Source organism: Oncorhynchus gorbuscha, linkage group LG16 (genome assembly GCF_021184085.1).
Source record: "Oncorhynchus gorbuscha isolate QuinsamMale2020 ecotype Even-year linkage group LG16, OgorEven_v1.0, whole genome shotgun sequence".
Classification (NCBI taxonomy): Eukaryota; Metazoa; Chordata; class Actinopteri; order Salmoniformes; family Salmonidae; genus Oncorhynchus; species Oncorhynchus gorbuscha.
Window position 1 is genome coordinate 81,173,597 of NC_060188.1, and position 16,117 is coordinate 81,189,713.

The following is a 16,117-nucleotide window of genomic DNA, read 5'->3' on the forward strand; positions in this document are numbered from 1 at the left end:
CGAATGGAATGGCATCAAAAACCTAGAAACCATGTGTTTGATACAAATCCACTGATTCCGCTCCAGCCATTACCACGAGCCCATTCTCCCCAATTAAGGTGCCTTCAACCTCCTGTGGTGCATACGTTGGATTTATCGAACAAAAACTGTGTGTAAACAGCTTGACAGAAATGGTAGCAGAAGGTGAATGTTACATTTTTGTTGCACACATTCAGATGCTGCATACCATTACGCAAAATGGTATGCAGAATCATCTGGACATTCATCTTCTGCTACCATTTCTGTCAAGCTGTCTAGCATACGTTGGATAAATACAACGTATGCACCACACAGAACGCACTGCAACTGCCTCTGCAACGCAATGCTGCCGCAACGTTCCATTGGAAATTAATAAACACTATCGGTGTGATCGAGGTGTAAGAGGCGAAGCAGAGGGATAACTGTGCCCTAAACCGGTCTCCTCCAGCATGTGGTGTTTTGTCCGTTTTTTTCACCGCTCACCAAGCAAGAACTTTTTGTATGGAGGTCAATGAGTGTCGAATTGGGTTAAGAAAAAATGTAAAGGCTTATTTTCTATATTGGGCTTATATGATAGAATAGAAGTAGCGTAATGCTTAGGTTGTTAGTGTACTGATATGAGTAGGACACGTGACATCCTTGAAAAAATACTATATATCAGAGTTGTACCTGTTTTTTACAAGCATATCTGCCCTCTCATTGACTAGAATGGTCCCATCTGACCTTGCCTGCTCCCGACTCAATAGCCTTCCATTTTTTCAGATGTTTTTTTTCATTGTTAGAGTGACCACTTGAGCATCTGGTCAATATAATGGATCATCTGTGACGGACCAATACACTTTGATTTGATACTTTTTTCTCTCCCTCCCGGATGCCTTTGAGTATTCAACAGATGACTACTTCCCTCTAGAGGTAATGGTGAATATTGCGCCTTTCACTTTTCTGGAGGCCATTACAAAACCTTGCTTAAATTACACAACCAAGTGTCACACAGTGTTGCTGAAATGTCCATTTATATTTTCAGTAGGATAAAAGATAGAATTTGGCCCATGATTCACAGTTGACAATTACATGTTCAATCATAAAGAGAAAGGAACTACACTTTTTATCTGATAGTGTTATTTGGCAGTCAGATTTACAAGAAACAGCCAGGTGATAAGTGGTTGTTTCCATCAGAACTGCAGTGGCTTGGGCTTCTCCCAGGGGAACTCGTCCCGGCCGAAGTGTCCATAGCAGGCAGTGGACTGGTAGATAGGCCGCTTCAGACCCAGCTCTCTGGAGAAGAGGGAATATGTTAACACATCAGAATGTGCCATAAATAAGCCTGCTGCATAAGATTCTCCACCTCTCTTTGGCATAATCGTTGTGATTCCCAAACGCCCCAACTTGACCCAAAGCAGAAGCAGCTCATCAGCAAGATCAATTAGTCAAATAGCTTAGTATCTCAATTTGATAAAAAGCCACAGATCACTCTAGATTACAAGACAGTGATATTGTACTTACTTGACAATTACCCCAGGCCTGAGGTCAAAGTTGTTGTTGACGATCTGCAGCAGTTCATCCTCCTGCCTGGTGGACGTTCCATAGTGGAACACAGAGATGGACAGAGGGTGAGCCACGCCGATGGCATACGAAACCTGGGACAGCAGAAACAGAAGATTCACACTCCAAAAAAGATTAACAAGGTTTTTAAAAAAGTCACACACTATTCTTCTTATTCTTATTACTATACAGCCAGATATTGAATGCATAATTTTAGTACATACTTTTAAGGATTTTGACTGACCTGAACCAAGGCTCTCCGGCAGAGCTTAGCTTTCACCAGAGACTTGGCCACCCAGCGGGCTGCATAGGCCCCAGAGCGATCCACTTTAGAGTAGTCCTTTCCAGAGAAGGCCCCTCCACCATGCCCTCCCCACCCTCCATACGTGTCCACTATGATCTTACGACCTGTCAGTCCTGCATCACTCTGTCCAGAAGAGTATAAATACAAAACATAAAATACACACACCACACATCTAATTGCCTGGGAGATGATTCATACATTGTAAAACCAGCACTCCTGCAAGGAAACACCTTATAACACTATATATGTATCCTTGAATTGATAAGAATCTATAAACAAAAGAAGTTACAGTATGTGTACATATCGACAAATTAGCAACTCCACATGTATAAACATTTACAAGCATTTAAACCATGTATAAGGCATTTGATTTTGTTAGGGAATTTATTTTAATTTTATTGAACTTGTTTAGGGAATAATGGTGTATTATTTGAAAGCCCCATTCTTACCTGAGGTCCGCCCAGAAGGAACTTCCCACTTGGCAGCAGGTGGTAGATGGTCTTGTCGTCTAGGTAACGGGCAGGGATGACCTTCCGGACCACGCTGTCCATCAGGCTACGGCGTATCTCTTCCAGACTGACATCAGGGCTATGCTGCACAGAGATGACCACTGTATGGACACGCACTGGCTCCATGGCCCCACTGTTATCACGATACTCCACTGTAACCTTGGAGACAGAGGGACAGTTCAAAGGTCAGAGTTTGGTCATAGCTGACAAGAGGACAAGACAGAAGTTATCTGAAGAAATATTTTTGAAGTTGTATGCAAAAATATTATGCGAAAAATATTCAAACATTTAATGATTCATGTTTAGTTGTATTAGTACAGCGGTTCCCAAACAAGGGGTCACAACTGATATGAAATAGCTAGGCCTGCTACGCTATGAACCACACACTATTGCAGAGACTTCGATTTCACCGACCATAATTGATATGATGAAAACAATGTGTGGGGAGGCAGAGGCACAGAAACTCACATCAATACCGTTGTCAGATAACACTGTGAAACTAAGAGTTGATGCTATAGCTGGCAATCAAGAGGAAAATGACTGAACCTAGCCTATTTGAGAAACTGAACAAACTGAATACAAGCGAAATACAAAAAAAAGTGATAGATGAGTGACTGAATCAGCTAAATCTGTTTGACTGTGATCCTGGCTCAGTTGACATGCTGGTAAGTGAAATCAAACAGCTGATGGAGCTGTCATGTGACCAAATGCTGCAGACAACCGTTCACCAGTCATTTTGGAGGAGTTTTGGTTCCTGACTCAAAAGGGAATACTGTGCCATCTCCCTTCAAGCATTAAAAAAACTCATGGTACGCTAATTCAGTGCTCTCCTCTGCAATAAAAACAAATATCGATCATAGTTGGATGTGATGGGAGAGATGAGGTACGCACTGTCGACCACGCCCCCTGACTTTGAGAAGCTCCGACACAACATGCATCAAGCACACCAATCTCATTAGTGGCGGTGAAATAAAATACATTATGTCAGACCCCTGTATTAGTATTTAATCTGATCTGAGACTCATTTCAAACCAATTTAATATTGGGGATAAATATGCATCACCTCAATCTGTCTCCAATCCACTTGTATTTCTGTCATTACATGATTTGTGCAGGATTGGGGACATTCACTAACTAGGTTATACGTTACTCATTCTGATAGACTGGCCTCATCACTAGAGGGCTCACCTGAGTTTTAGAGTCCGGTCTGATCCAAGGACACTCGCCGTTGGCAGACAGCTCCTTCATCTTGTGGTTGAGTTTGTGGGCCAGTAAGATGGTGAGAGGCATACATTCCTCTGTCTCATCTGTAGCATAGCCAAACATCAGGCCCTGGCAGGACCACAGGCTAGATCATTAGACATTCACTTAAGCCAAGGCAGTGTGTGAATGCATGTGTGTGTAAGTGGGTTGTTCCGCGAAATGAGTGCATTTTGTATCCCTTTGACATTTTAAGTAGGATTTGTATACCAATATAGAATTTTAAGACGGTTACTTTAAATTAAGAAACCTTTAAATTGTATTTTTCACCTTTATTTAACCAGGTAGGCCAGTTGAGAACAAGTTCTCATTTACAACTGCAACCTGGCCAAGATAAAGCAAAGCAGTGCGACAAAAAACAACAGAGTTACACGTGGGATAAACAACCGTACAGTCAATAACACAATAGAAAAATCTATATACAGTGTGTGTAAATGGAGTTAGGAGGTCAGGCAATAAATAGACCATAGTAGTGAAGTAATTACAATTTAGCAATTAAAACTGAAGTGATAGATGTGCAGATGAAGATGTGCAAGTAGATATACTGGTGTGCAAAAGAGCAACAAAAAAAGTAAATAAAAACTATAATATGGGGATGAGGGTAGGTAGTTGGATGGGCTATTACAGATGGACTGTGTACATCTGCAGCAATCGGTGAGCTGCTCTGATAGCTGATGCTTAAAGTTAGTGAGGGAGATATAAGTCTCCAACTTCAATGATTTTTTGCAATTCGTTCCAGTCATTGGCAGCAGAGAACTGGAAGGAAAGGCGGCCAAAAGAGGTGTTGGCTTTTGGGATGACCAGTGAGATATACCAGCTGGAGCGTGTGCTACGGGTGGGTGTTGTTATGGTGACCAGTGAGCCGAGATAAGGAGGAGCTTTACCTAGCAAAGACTTATAGATGACCTGGAGCCAGTGGGTCTGGCGACGAATATGTAGCAAGGGCCAGCCGACGAGAGTATACAGGTCCCAGTGGTGGGAAGTACATGGGGCTTTGGTGACAAAATGGATGGCACTGTGATAGACTGTATCCAGTTTGCTGAGTAGTGTTGGAGGCTATTTTGTAAATGAAATTGCCAAAGTCGAGGATCGGTAGGATAGTCAGTTTTACGGAGGTATGTTTGACAGCGTGAGTGAAGGATGCTTTGTTGCAAAATAGGAAGCTGATTCTAGATTTCATTTTGGATTGGCGATGCTTAATATGAGTCTGGAAGGAGAATTTACAGTCTAGCCAGACACCTAGGAATTTGTAGTCGTCCACATATTCTAAGTCAGAACTGTCCACAGTAGTGATGCTAGTCGGGCAGACTGGTGCGAGCAGCGATCGGTTGAAGAGCATGCATTCAGATTTACTAGCATTTAAGAGCAGTTGGAGGCCACAGAAGGAGTGTTGTATGGCATCAAAGCTCGTTTGGAGGTTTGTTAACAGTGTCCAAAGAAGGGCCAGAAGTATACAGAATGGTGTCGTCTGTGTAGAGGTGGATCAGAGAATCACCAGCAACAAGAGCGACATCATTGAAATATACCGAGAAAAGAGTCGGCCCGAGAATTGAACCCTGTGGTACCCCCATAGACTGCCAGAGGTCCGGACAACAGGCCCTCCGATTTGACACACTGAACACTATCTGAGAAGTAGTTGGTGAACCAGGCGAAGCAGTCATTTGAGAAACCAAGGCTGTTGAGTCTGCCGATAAGAATGTGGTGATTGACAGAGTCGAAAGCCTTGGCTAGGTCGATGAAGATGACTGCACAGTACTGTCTTTTATCGATGGCGGATATGATATCGTTTAGTACCTTGAGCGTGGCTGAGGTGCACCCATGACCAGCTCGGAAACCAGATTGCACAGCGGAGAAGTTATGGTGGGATTCGAAATGGTCAGTGATCTGGTTGTTACCTTTGCTTTCGAAGACTTTAGAAAGGCAGGGCAGGATGGACATAGGTCGGTAACAGTTTGGGTCTAGAGTGTCACCCCCTTTGAAGAGGGGGATGACCGCGGCAGCTTTCCAATCTTTAGGAATCTCGGACGGTACGAAAGAGAGGTTGAACAGACTAGTAATAGGGGTTGCAACAATGGCGACGGATCATTTTAGAAAGAGAGGGTCCAGATTGTCTAGCCCAGCTGATTTATACGGGTCCAGGTTTTGCAGCTCTTTCAGAACATCTTCTATTAATACTATATGGTATGAATAAAGACTTGCTAAATTGCCAAAATTCAGCATTTTGACATGCCCGTTTGTGCACCCTCTGACTTCTAAGATTTTAATCCACATCACCAAGATTTCACTGAGTTTTCACCATCATTGTAAAGCTAGTTATCTTGCTGCTTTGAGAAAGTCATTTCTGAATATTATTTATTTTATGTGATTAGTAATTCACATACGTTTGTCCCTCATTTTAAGGTCAACCCTGTTACATGAACTGAACTCTCATTTTAATAAGGTGAAACTATCCCTTTTTTCTAAAGAAACATTGAACATCTAATATTCAAATCATAGAGTAAAACCAGGTCAGCTGGTTCTACTCTTTTATGTAGTTTTCTGGTGTTTTGTGGTGGAAAACTGAGAGGGTTGGTAGAGAATAACATGTTAACCCTGTTACCCATAGATAGACTAGAATGTTTTTAACAAAAACAATTTTGGGGTGAAGCTTGCATTCAACTACCACACCATGTTGTACACATAAAGCGGCCAAATGGAGGTTGACGTTTATTGCCACAAGTCCTGTCCTGGAGGCAGAACTGAGCAAATTGGATAGGTCAAAAGTCAAAATTGGGTGCATTGTAAAAATGTATGAATATATATATATATATATATATATATATATATATATATATATTTTTTTTTTACTTTTTTTAGTCTTAATTTAAGGTTAGGCATTAGGGTGAGCAGTGGGGTTCATATTGGGTGCCAGCTAGTGACCACTGCAGAGTTGCCAGATTCATAATGAAAAACGCTATCTTCCTTCCATTCCCCGTCACAAGGGGATTTTTGTCCGATTTAAGATAAAATCAACCCTCTTACATTCAACCATGTTACTTTATTTGGCACTTAATATAGTTTAATTTAACCTCTTGAGATGGGAAAAATCGTTTTTTTTATGAAGTTGAAAATGTGTCTATGACAATGTTAAAATGTATTGAAATCAAACATTTTATTTAAAAAAGTTACATTTCTCAATTGGTGGAACTGTAATTTAAAGTGTACCTGATCTCCGGCTCCGATGTCATCCTGATCCTTGCCTTCAAACACACATACTGATATCTCCTCTGCCTGGGGCTCTAGGGCCACCAGCACGTTACACGTCTTATAGTCAAACCCTGTAGAAAGACAGTTACAGGGCCTTCAGAAAGCATTCAAACCCCTTGTCTTATTCCACATTGTTGTGTTACAGCCTGAAATGGACTAAATAGTTTTTTCCTACCTCTCACGCAGCTACACACAATACAAAGTGATATGTTTTTAGAAATTTTTGCAAATGCATTAAATTAAAAACAGAAATCTCTTTTAGTGTCTTCAAAAATTATTCAGACCGCTTGACTTTTTCAAACTTTAAGTTATAGCCTTATTCTGAAATAGATTAAATAAAGTAAAAAAGGAGCACGTGATGACGCAGAGCTGAGCAGACGTTGACAATCCGAGCTCTTCAAAGTTATTCTATTATTACCTAAATAACGGTGAAACAATATTCTAACATCGGCTAATAAATTGTCAAGTACTTACCTTCCCAAAGAGGCATGGACCTCCGACCGAGAGGCAAGAAGAACGACCAAAACGTTGTTGATTCCCAAGATAACGATAATGCTATAGCTAGCAAGATTAGCATAACTCAGACGATAGTTCCAGACTGTTGCTCTCGGCAAGCTCGCATGCTGGCTACTCTCCTCCGGGAAATTCAGGATGGTAACAAAGGTCTTTCTATTAAAATTGACAAGAAATCGGCTGAACTCCATTCTTCCATTGACGACCTGAAATCCTCCATGAATGATCTCCTTTTGAGAACGACTGAGGCAGGGTTGTGCATTAGTACAGTTGAAGACACCATCACTCGACATGACCAGGTTCTGATACAACTGCAGAAGGACAATACCTACCTCAAAAACAAGGTAGACCAGATGGAGAACCAGAGCAGACGTAGTAATATCCGTGTGGTGGGATTGAAAGAGGACAGCGAGGGCCGTGACCTGGTCCGTTTCTTCACTCAATGGATCCCGGATGTCCTAGGCATAATCAACTTCACCAAGCCGCTGGAAATCGAACGCGCCTACAGAACATCAGCGCAGAAACCCTGGCCAGATGAGCCCCTATGGGCCGTCCTGAACAGGTTCCTCCGTTTCCAAGACAGAGAGAAGATACTGCAACTCGCAAGAGCCAAAGGGGACATCACCATCGATGGCAAGAGGGTCAGCCTTTTCCCGGGCATGAGCGCGGATCTCGCCAGTCGCAAGCAGTTCAGACCTGCCGCCAAAGCATTGAAGGAAAAGAACATCACCGGCTTCCTCATCCACCCTGTGCGGATGAAAGTTCAGTTCAAAGGCTGAAGGCATCTCTTCAACACACCGGGAGAAGTGTTCACTTTTCTCAAAGAACTGAACCGCGTCTGAACCAGGACGGTCTCTCTGGGGGATAAGATGTAGTTTGTTTGTTTTCTCTTATGAACTGCTAATATCTTCTTGGAATTTGGATCCGTTTACCCCAATATCCGGTCGCTATAATTGATTTGTACATTTTCAACTAACCGTTTTTCCCCCGGGGTGAGTTCTATTACATTTACAGGAGAGTATATTTTGGTTTAGTCAATATCCACTGGGCGAAGCAAATAAGTGGGCTCAGGCCCACTGCTTTCCCCCCCAATTTATGTTTTTCTTCCGAAAAGAGACTCAAGCAGCCCTTACCGTGGGCAGTAAATATTCAGCCATAAATGTCTATTCACAACGTTTGTTTTCAACTTAAGAGAGCTCGCAGGTTTTCGTTTACGCCAAGGTTTAGCTAGTAAGAGCAAGTTGGAAAGCGAGCAGCAACGTATCTCTACAATTCTATTCATGTTTGATTGTTGTTTTAGTCTGACAATCGGGGTGGGCGGGATTATTTTCCCTATGTTTATTGTTGTTTCCTTCCTAAAGAGACACATAGGTCACTCCTGTGTTCAAACCAAAGTTGTCACATTTCCTGACTATTTACACGAGAGATTTCCATTCGGTTACACATTTGAAACCCAACCTGCTTAATCCACTAAAATACGTCACATTCAACGTATAAGTTCTTAACAGCCCGATTAAAAGGAAAAGAGTCTATACATACCGTAAGAAATAAAAGTCTGACATTGTGTTTTTACAAGAAAAACATCTTACAGCCAGTGAACACAAGAAATTGAAGAGGGAATGGGTAGGACAAGTTTTTGCATCCTCTTTTAACTCCAAAGCAAGAGGAACTGCAATTTTGATAAGTAGACACATCCCCTTCTGCGTCAACAACACCACATCAGATCCCTCGGGCAGGTTTGTTTTGGTACAGGGGCACATGTTCTCAGAGTCTTGGACCCTATTGAATATTTATGCTCCTAACTTCGATGACCATATGTCATAGAATGTCTTCCTTCAGGTCGCTCAAGCACCACCAGAATGGCTACTGGTTGGAGGAGATATACATTTTTCTTTAGATACAGTTCTTGATAGGTCCTCTGATAAACCCTCACTTCTTACCAAAGCCGGCAAGCTCACCATGTCATTCATGAAAGATCTCAATTTGCTAGACATCTGGAGACAGATGCACCCACAGGATAGGGACTACTCTTTTTATTCACACCCACACGCATAGATAACTTTTTACTATCGACCCAACTATTTCATAGTGTTAGATATCAAGTATCTCCCCAGATTGCTTAGTGACCATTCTCCTCTGGTATTATCAATCTCCATTCCTACCAAGGTAAATGGAGCATATAGATGGAGACTAAATTCTACACCCCTAAAGCAACCTGAATTTTGTGCATTCATCAAAGAGCAGATCAATATTTTTACAAACCCTCCGCTCCTGACAGTTTCATTCTTTGGGACACATTGAAAGCCTATCTGAGGGGACAGATAATTTCCTATACTAAAGGGCTGAAGAGAAAACAGTGCGGAACTGAGTGCCCTTGAATCTGAAATCTCAGAGCTAGAGAAAACCTACCAAAGAGGCCCGACTAAAGATCTATACAGGCTTTTGGTAAATAAAAAACTGAAATGTAATATTCTGAACACAAATCAAGCTGAGAGGGCCATCACTAAATCAAAACAGTTATTAAGAGCTTGGAGAGAAAGCTCACAAAGTATTGGCATGGCAACTGAAAGCAGAGGAAAATAAGAGGACAATTAATGCTATAGAAACTCTTACTAATGAGATATCTTTCGACCCTACTGAAATTAATAATACTTTAAAGAAATATTATTAAGACCTCTGTTGATGGAATTTATAGGTTTAAATTAATGATTAGAATACTCCACCCTGAAACGATACAATTGTATGAAATTGATTAGAATCATAAATAATTAATGATGGGTGTAGTTTTAGTCAGTAAAACAATATGTCTGTACAAATATGTCTCTACAGTATCTTAAACACAGACTGTAGTAGCAGAATTCGGTGCCGACCTGGCTATGGCCTCAGAGATTGGGTAAAGAACGGGAAGTACTTCCCACGGTCTCCCTATCTTGAGGGAGAACGGGGAGTGATTCTCACGGCCTCCCCTAATCTTTGTCGGCTGGGTAGAAGGACAGTGTGTGCGTAGGATACCTAATGTTTGTGTGTAAGTATGTGCGCTGCTATAAAATGGATGTCTTTGTATTGTGGACTTCAGAACGTTCTCGTGAATAAACATTTGACCCTGCTATATTGTGGATAAAGAGTTACCAGTCTAACAGAACACAGCGGGCCTTTCCAACATAATCCAGGTAGAATCAAGAATTCCCCAGGGCAGCTGTCTAGGCCCATTACTTTTTTCAATCTTTAGTCACTTGGTCTCTTCAGTCACCAAGTCCAGAACAGACTATGGGAGGCGCACAGTACTACATAGAGCCATGACTACATGGCAAGCTCCATTTCACATCAAGTAACTGATGCAAGCAGTATAATTTGATTTAAAATATAAAAATACACCTTATGGACAGTGGTGGAAACAGTACCCAACTGTCATACTTGAGTAAAAGTAAAGATACCTTAATAGAAAATGACAAGTAAAAGTCACCCAGTAAAATTCTACTTGAGAAAAAGTCTTAAATTATTTGGTTTCAAATATACTTAAGTATCAAAAGTAAAAGTATGAATAATTTCAAATTCCTGATATTAAGCAAACCAGATGGCACCATTTTCTTGTTTTTTAAATTTACGGACAGCCACGGGCACACTCCAACACTCAGACATCATTTACAAACAAATTATGTGTGTTTAGTGAGTCTGCCAGATCAGAGGCAGTAGGGATGACCAGGGATGTTCTCTTTAAGTGTGTGAATTGGACTATTTTCCTGTCCTGCTAAGCCTTGAAAATGTATGGAGTAAAAGGTACAATATTTTCTTAAGGAATGTAGTTAAGTAAAAGTAGTCAAAAATAAATAGTAAAGTACAGATAACCCCAAAAACGACTTAAGTAGTACTTTTACACCACTGCTTATAGAACAGCGTGGACTGTGAAGCAACACAAACATAGGCACATACACATGTATACGCACACACGATAACATGGATTTAGTACTGTAGATATGTGGTAGTGGTGGAGTAGGGGCCTGAGGGAATACAGTGTGTTGTAAAATCTGTGAATGTATTGTTATGTTTTTAAAATTGCATCAGTTTTTTCCTGTCACAGCCATTAAAATCTAACTGCATTAACTTCTTGGTGACAGGGGGGCAGTATTGAGTAGCTTGGATGAATAAGGTGCCCAGAGTAAACTGCCTGCTATTCTGTCAGATGCTAATTTATGCATATTATTAACTTCTTGGATATAGGGGGTGCTCTTTTAATTTATGGATAAAAAAACGTTCCCGTTTTAAACAAGATATTTTGTCACGAAAAGATGCTCGACTATGCATATAATTGACAGCTTTGTAAAGAAAACCCTGACGTTTCCAAAACGGCAAAGATATTGTCTGTGAGTGCCACAGAACTAATCCTACAGGCAAAACCAAGAAGAAATTTCATACAGGAAGTGCCCCAGATTTTGAATGTGCTGTGTTCCAATGTCTCCTTATATGGCTGTGTATGGGTCACGAATGAGCTTAGACTTTCTGTCGTTTCCCCAAGGTGTCGACAGCATTGTGACGTATTTGTAGGCAAATAATTGGAAGATTGACCTTTTAAGGATACCCCCTGTTTACTGCCCCTTCTGGAGAAATTGGGTACCCATATAAAACAGGATACATTTTTGTCAAAAGTTGCTAATATATGCATATAAAAAATATTATCGAATAGAAAACACTCTAAAGCTTCTAAAACCGTTAAAATTTTGTCTCTATGTAAAGCAGAAGTGTCAGGGCATGCATTCTCCCAAAATCTCTCTTGTCATGGAAAAAGTTGCCCCAACTTTGACGTCATCTTAAACGCACTTGCCAAAAGGCTACCGCTCTGGGAACAGTTCCTACGTGTTCAGCCCGAAGCCTGCTTTCAACGAGACGTTGAGCGTGCCGAAAGGTCTCGGTCACGCCAAAAAAAAGTGTACTTTTATGCGCGCTCTGCTCCCGCTCTCTCTTTTCTTCAGGATCAATTAAAAGACGTGTGTGTTTCGCTTCGTCCTCACAATTGCTGTACACCTTTATAACATGTTAAAGCTTAATTATGAACATAGTTTGACAAGTTTGCTCGACATATAATATATAATTTCGACGTTTTGGTGCGCATCCACTTGAATTTTGCCTACATTTTGACCGAAATGAGGCTATTTTGAGAACCGAAAGATGCAGACTTGAAAGCTAAATGCTGTTTTGGTAAGTATAATCCCTTCCAGGTCTTTTGATGGAAGAACAGCAAAGGTAAGGGAATATTTATGTGTTAATTTTGGGTTTCTGTCGACTCCAAGATAGAGGAGGCATAATGATACCTTTGGAGCGCCGCCTCCTAGTATAGCCTAATGAACGCAAACTGTAACATTAAATATAAATGTAACACAGCGATTGCATTTAGAATAAGTGTATCTTCCTATACATATGTAAAACATGCATATTTAGTCAAAGTTTATGATGTGTATTCCTTGTTAGCTGACGTTATCTGCCGGAGCTATTTCATTTCTCCTGACATTTTAGTAGCATTTTTTGAACGATGCATCATTGTAAACAGAGCTGGATATATATAGCATATTATTGAAAAAAAAATGAATGTACTGTGTAACATGTTATATTACTGTCATCTGATGAAGATTTCAAAAGGTTAGTGAAATGATTATTTTTTTAATCCTGCGTTTGTTGATTGCATATTTTTTCCTACTTGGCTATGCTAATGAGCTATGTCTGCAGTGGTGGTTTGACATAAATATGTGCTATGTTTTCGCCGTAAAACATTTTAGAAATCTGACTCGCTGGGTAGATGAACAACTTGTTTATCTTTCATTTGAGCTATTTTACTTGTTAATGTGTGGAGGTTAAATATTTTTAGGAATATTTATTGCGTTCCCTGCGCCACATTCCAGCTGAACGTGGGGGGGGGGGGTGTTCCAAAATTGGAACGGGTGTCTCCAACCGGAGACTACATCTACCAGGTGGCCGCTTGGTGTCGTCCGTTGCAATTATTGAGTAATCTTCAGCTGCGTGTATTTTTCGTTTGCTTCGAGGAGATACACAGCTGCCACGAATGATTTATCAATCCTCAAAACACCTTGAGGATTGATTCTAAACGACGTTTGCCATGTTTGTCGATATTATGGAGTTAATTTGGTAAAAAGTTTGGCGTTGTAGACTGCTTTTTCTGATTTTTTTCTTAGCTAAACGTGATGAACAAAACGGAGCGATTTCTCCTACACAAGTATTATTTTTGGAAAAACTGAACATTTGCTATCTAACTGAGAGTCTCCTCATTGAAAACATCCGAAGTTCTTCAAAGGTAAATTATTTTATTTGAATGCTTTTCTTGTTTTTGTGAAAATGTTGCCTGCTGAATGCTAGGCTTAATGCTATGCTAGCTATCAATACTCTTACACAAATGCTTGTGTAGCTATGGTTGAAAAGCATATTTTGAAAATCAGAGATGACAGTGTTGTTAACAAAAGGCTAAGCTTGTGAGCCAATATATTTCATTTGCGATTTTCATTAATAGTTAACGTTGCGTTATGGTAATGAGCTTAGGGGCTATGATTACGCTCCCGGATACGGGATTGCTCGACGCTAGAGGTTAATAGTATTGGATAGAAAACTCTGAAGTTTCTAAAACGGTTTGAATGATGTCTGTGAGTATAAAGAACTCATATGGCAGGCAAAAACCTGAGAAAAATCCAACCAGAAATCGGGAAATCTGAGGTTTGTAGTTTTTCAACTCTTTGCCATTCCAATATAGTGTAAATGGGGTCATATTGCACTTCCTAAGGCTTCCACTAGATGTCAAGTCTTTAGAACGTTGTTTCAGGCTTCTACTGTGAAGTGGGGGCGAATGAGAGCTGATTGAGCCAGGTGTCTGGCAGAGTGCCACAGTCTAATGCGGGTCACGAGTGTTGGCTCTCGTTCCATTGCTTTTCTACAGACGTAGGAATTCTCCGGTTGGAACATTATTGAACATTTATGATAACATCCTAAAAATGTATTCTATACTTAGTTAGACAAGTTTCTACGGCCTGTAATATAACTTCTTGAACTTTTCGTCCGACGTTCGGCTGGACCGGAACGCGTGTTTGGATTTGTTTACCAAACGCGATAACAAAAGAAGCTATTTGGACATAAATGGACATTATCGAACAAACCAAACATTTATTGTGGAACTGGGATTCCTGGGAGTGCATTCTGATGAAGATCAACAAAGGTAAGTGAATATCTGTCGCAGCCGACCGCGACCGGGAGGTCCATGGGGCAACGCACAATTGGCCTAGCGTCGTCCGGGTGAGGAAGGGTTTGGCCGGCAGGGATATCTTGTCTCATCGCGCACTAGTGACTCCTGTGGCGGGCCGGGCGCAGTGCACGCTAACCAGGTCACCAGGTGCACGGCGTTTCCTCCGACACATTGGTGCGGCTGGCTTCCGGGTTGGATGTGTGCTGTGTTAAGCAGTGCGACTTGGTTGGGTTGTGTTTTGGAGGACGCATGGCTTTCGACCTTCGTCTCTCCCGAGCCCGTACGGAAGTTGTAGCGATGAGACAAGATGGTAACTACTAACAATTGGATACCACGAAATTGGGGAGAAAAGGGGGTAAAATCCCCCCCCCCAAAAAGGAAGAAAAAGTTAAGTGAATATTTATAATGCTATTTCAGATTAATGTTGACAACACAATATGGCGGATACCTTTTTGGCTGCTTTGTTGTCTGAAAGCTATACTCAGATTATTGCATGGTTTGCTTTTTCCATTTTCCTTAATCTGACACAGCCGTTGCATTAAAGAGAAGTATATCTCTAATTCCATGTATAACACCTGTATTTTCCTCAACATTTATAATGAGCATTTCTGTAAATAGATGTGGCTCTCTGCACAATCACCGCATGTTTTAGAACTACTGAACGTTACGCGCCAATGTAAAATTAGATTTTTTTATAGAAATATGCACTTTATCGAACAAAACATACATGTATTGTGTAGCATGAGTGTCATCTGATGAAGATCAAAGGTTAGTGACTAATTTTCATCTCTATTTGTGCTTTTTGTAACTCCTCTCTTTGGCAGGAAAAATGGCTGTGTTTTTCTGTGAGTTGGTGGTGACCTAACATAATCGTGGTGCTTTCGCTGTAACACATTTTTTTTATCAGACACGGTGGCTGGATTAACGAGAATTTGATCTCTAAAATGGTGTAAAATACTTGTATGCTTGAGGAATTTGAGATTGTTGTTTTGAATTTGGCGCCCTGTACTTTCACTGGCTGTTGGCGAGGTGGGACGCTACCGTCCCACATATCCCAGAGGGGTTAAAGTCACCGTTGGCCTCATGGTGAAATCCCTGAGTGGTTTCCTTTCTCTCCAGCAACTGAGTTAGGAACTATGCCTGTATCTTTGTAGTGAGGTGTATTGATACACCATCCAAAGTGTAATTAATAACTTCACCATGCTCAAATGGATATTTAATGTCTGCTTTTTGTATCGTCACCCATCTCGTCTGAGGGACCTTACAGATAATTGTATGAGTGGGGTACAGAGATGATAGTCAATGAAAAAGCATGTTAAACCCTTTTATTGCACACACAGTGAGTCCATGCAACTTATTCTGTGACTTGTTAAATTTTTACTCCTGAACTAATTTAGGCTTGCTCACTTTTTATGAATTTGTTAACTTATTAAATCATAATTCCACTTTGTCATGAGGTATGTGTTGGCCAGTGACACTTGTTTTTCA

The 16,117-nt window shown here is 40.9% G+C and overlaps 1 protein-coding gene across 2 annotated transcripts in view; it reads right to left on the reverse strand.

Moving 5' to 3' along the window:
* Positions 1-1,014: 1,014 nt before the first annotated feature.
* Positions 1,015-16,117, reverse strand: part of mat2al (methionine adenosyltransferase II, alpha-like) — a 39,038-nt gene continuing 23,935 nt past the window's right edge. Inside the window, exons 4-9 of one of the 2 annotated variants that reach the window (XM_046304684.1) lie at positions 6,838-6,950; positions 3,562-3,705; positions 2,314-2,532; positions 1,805-1,987; positions 1,522-1,655; positions 1,015-1,293 (exon numbers count right to left, since the gene is read on the reverse strand). In XM_046304684.1, coding sequence (XP_046160640.1) covers positions 1,191-1,293; positions 1,522-1,655; positions 1,805-1,987; positions 2,314-2,532; positions 3,562-3,705; positions 6,838-6,950 — 896 coding nt within the window. In that variant the 3' untranslated portion in view covers positions 1,015-1,190. Of the gene's footprint in view, positions 1,294-1,517; positions 1,656-1,804; positions 1,988-2,313; positions 2,533-3,561; positions 3,706-6,837; positions 6,951-16,117 lie in introns of those variants that run through there. The other variant, XM_046304685.1, reaches the window with a different exon arrangement.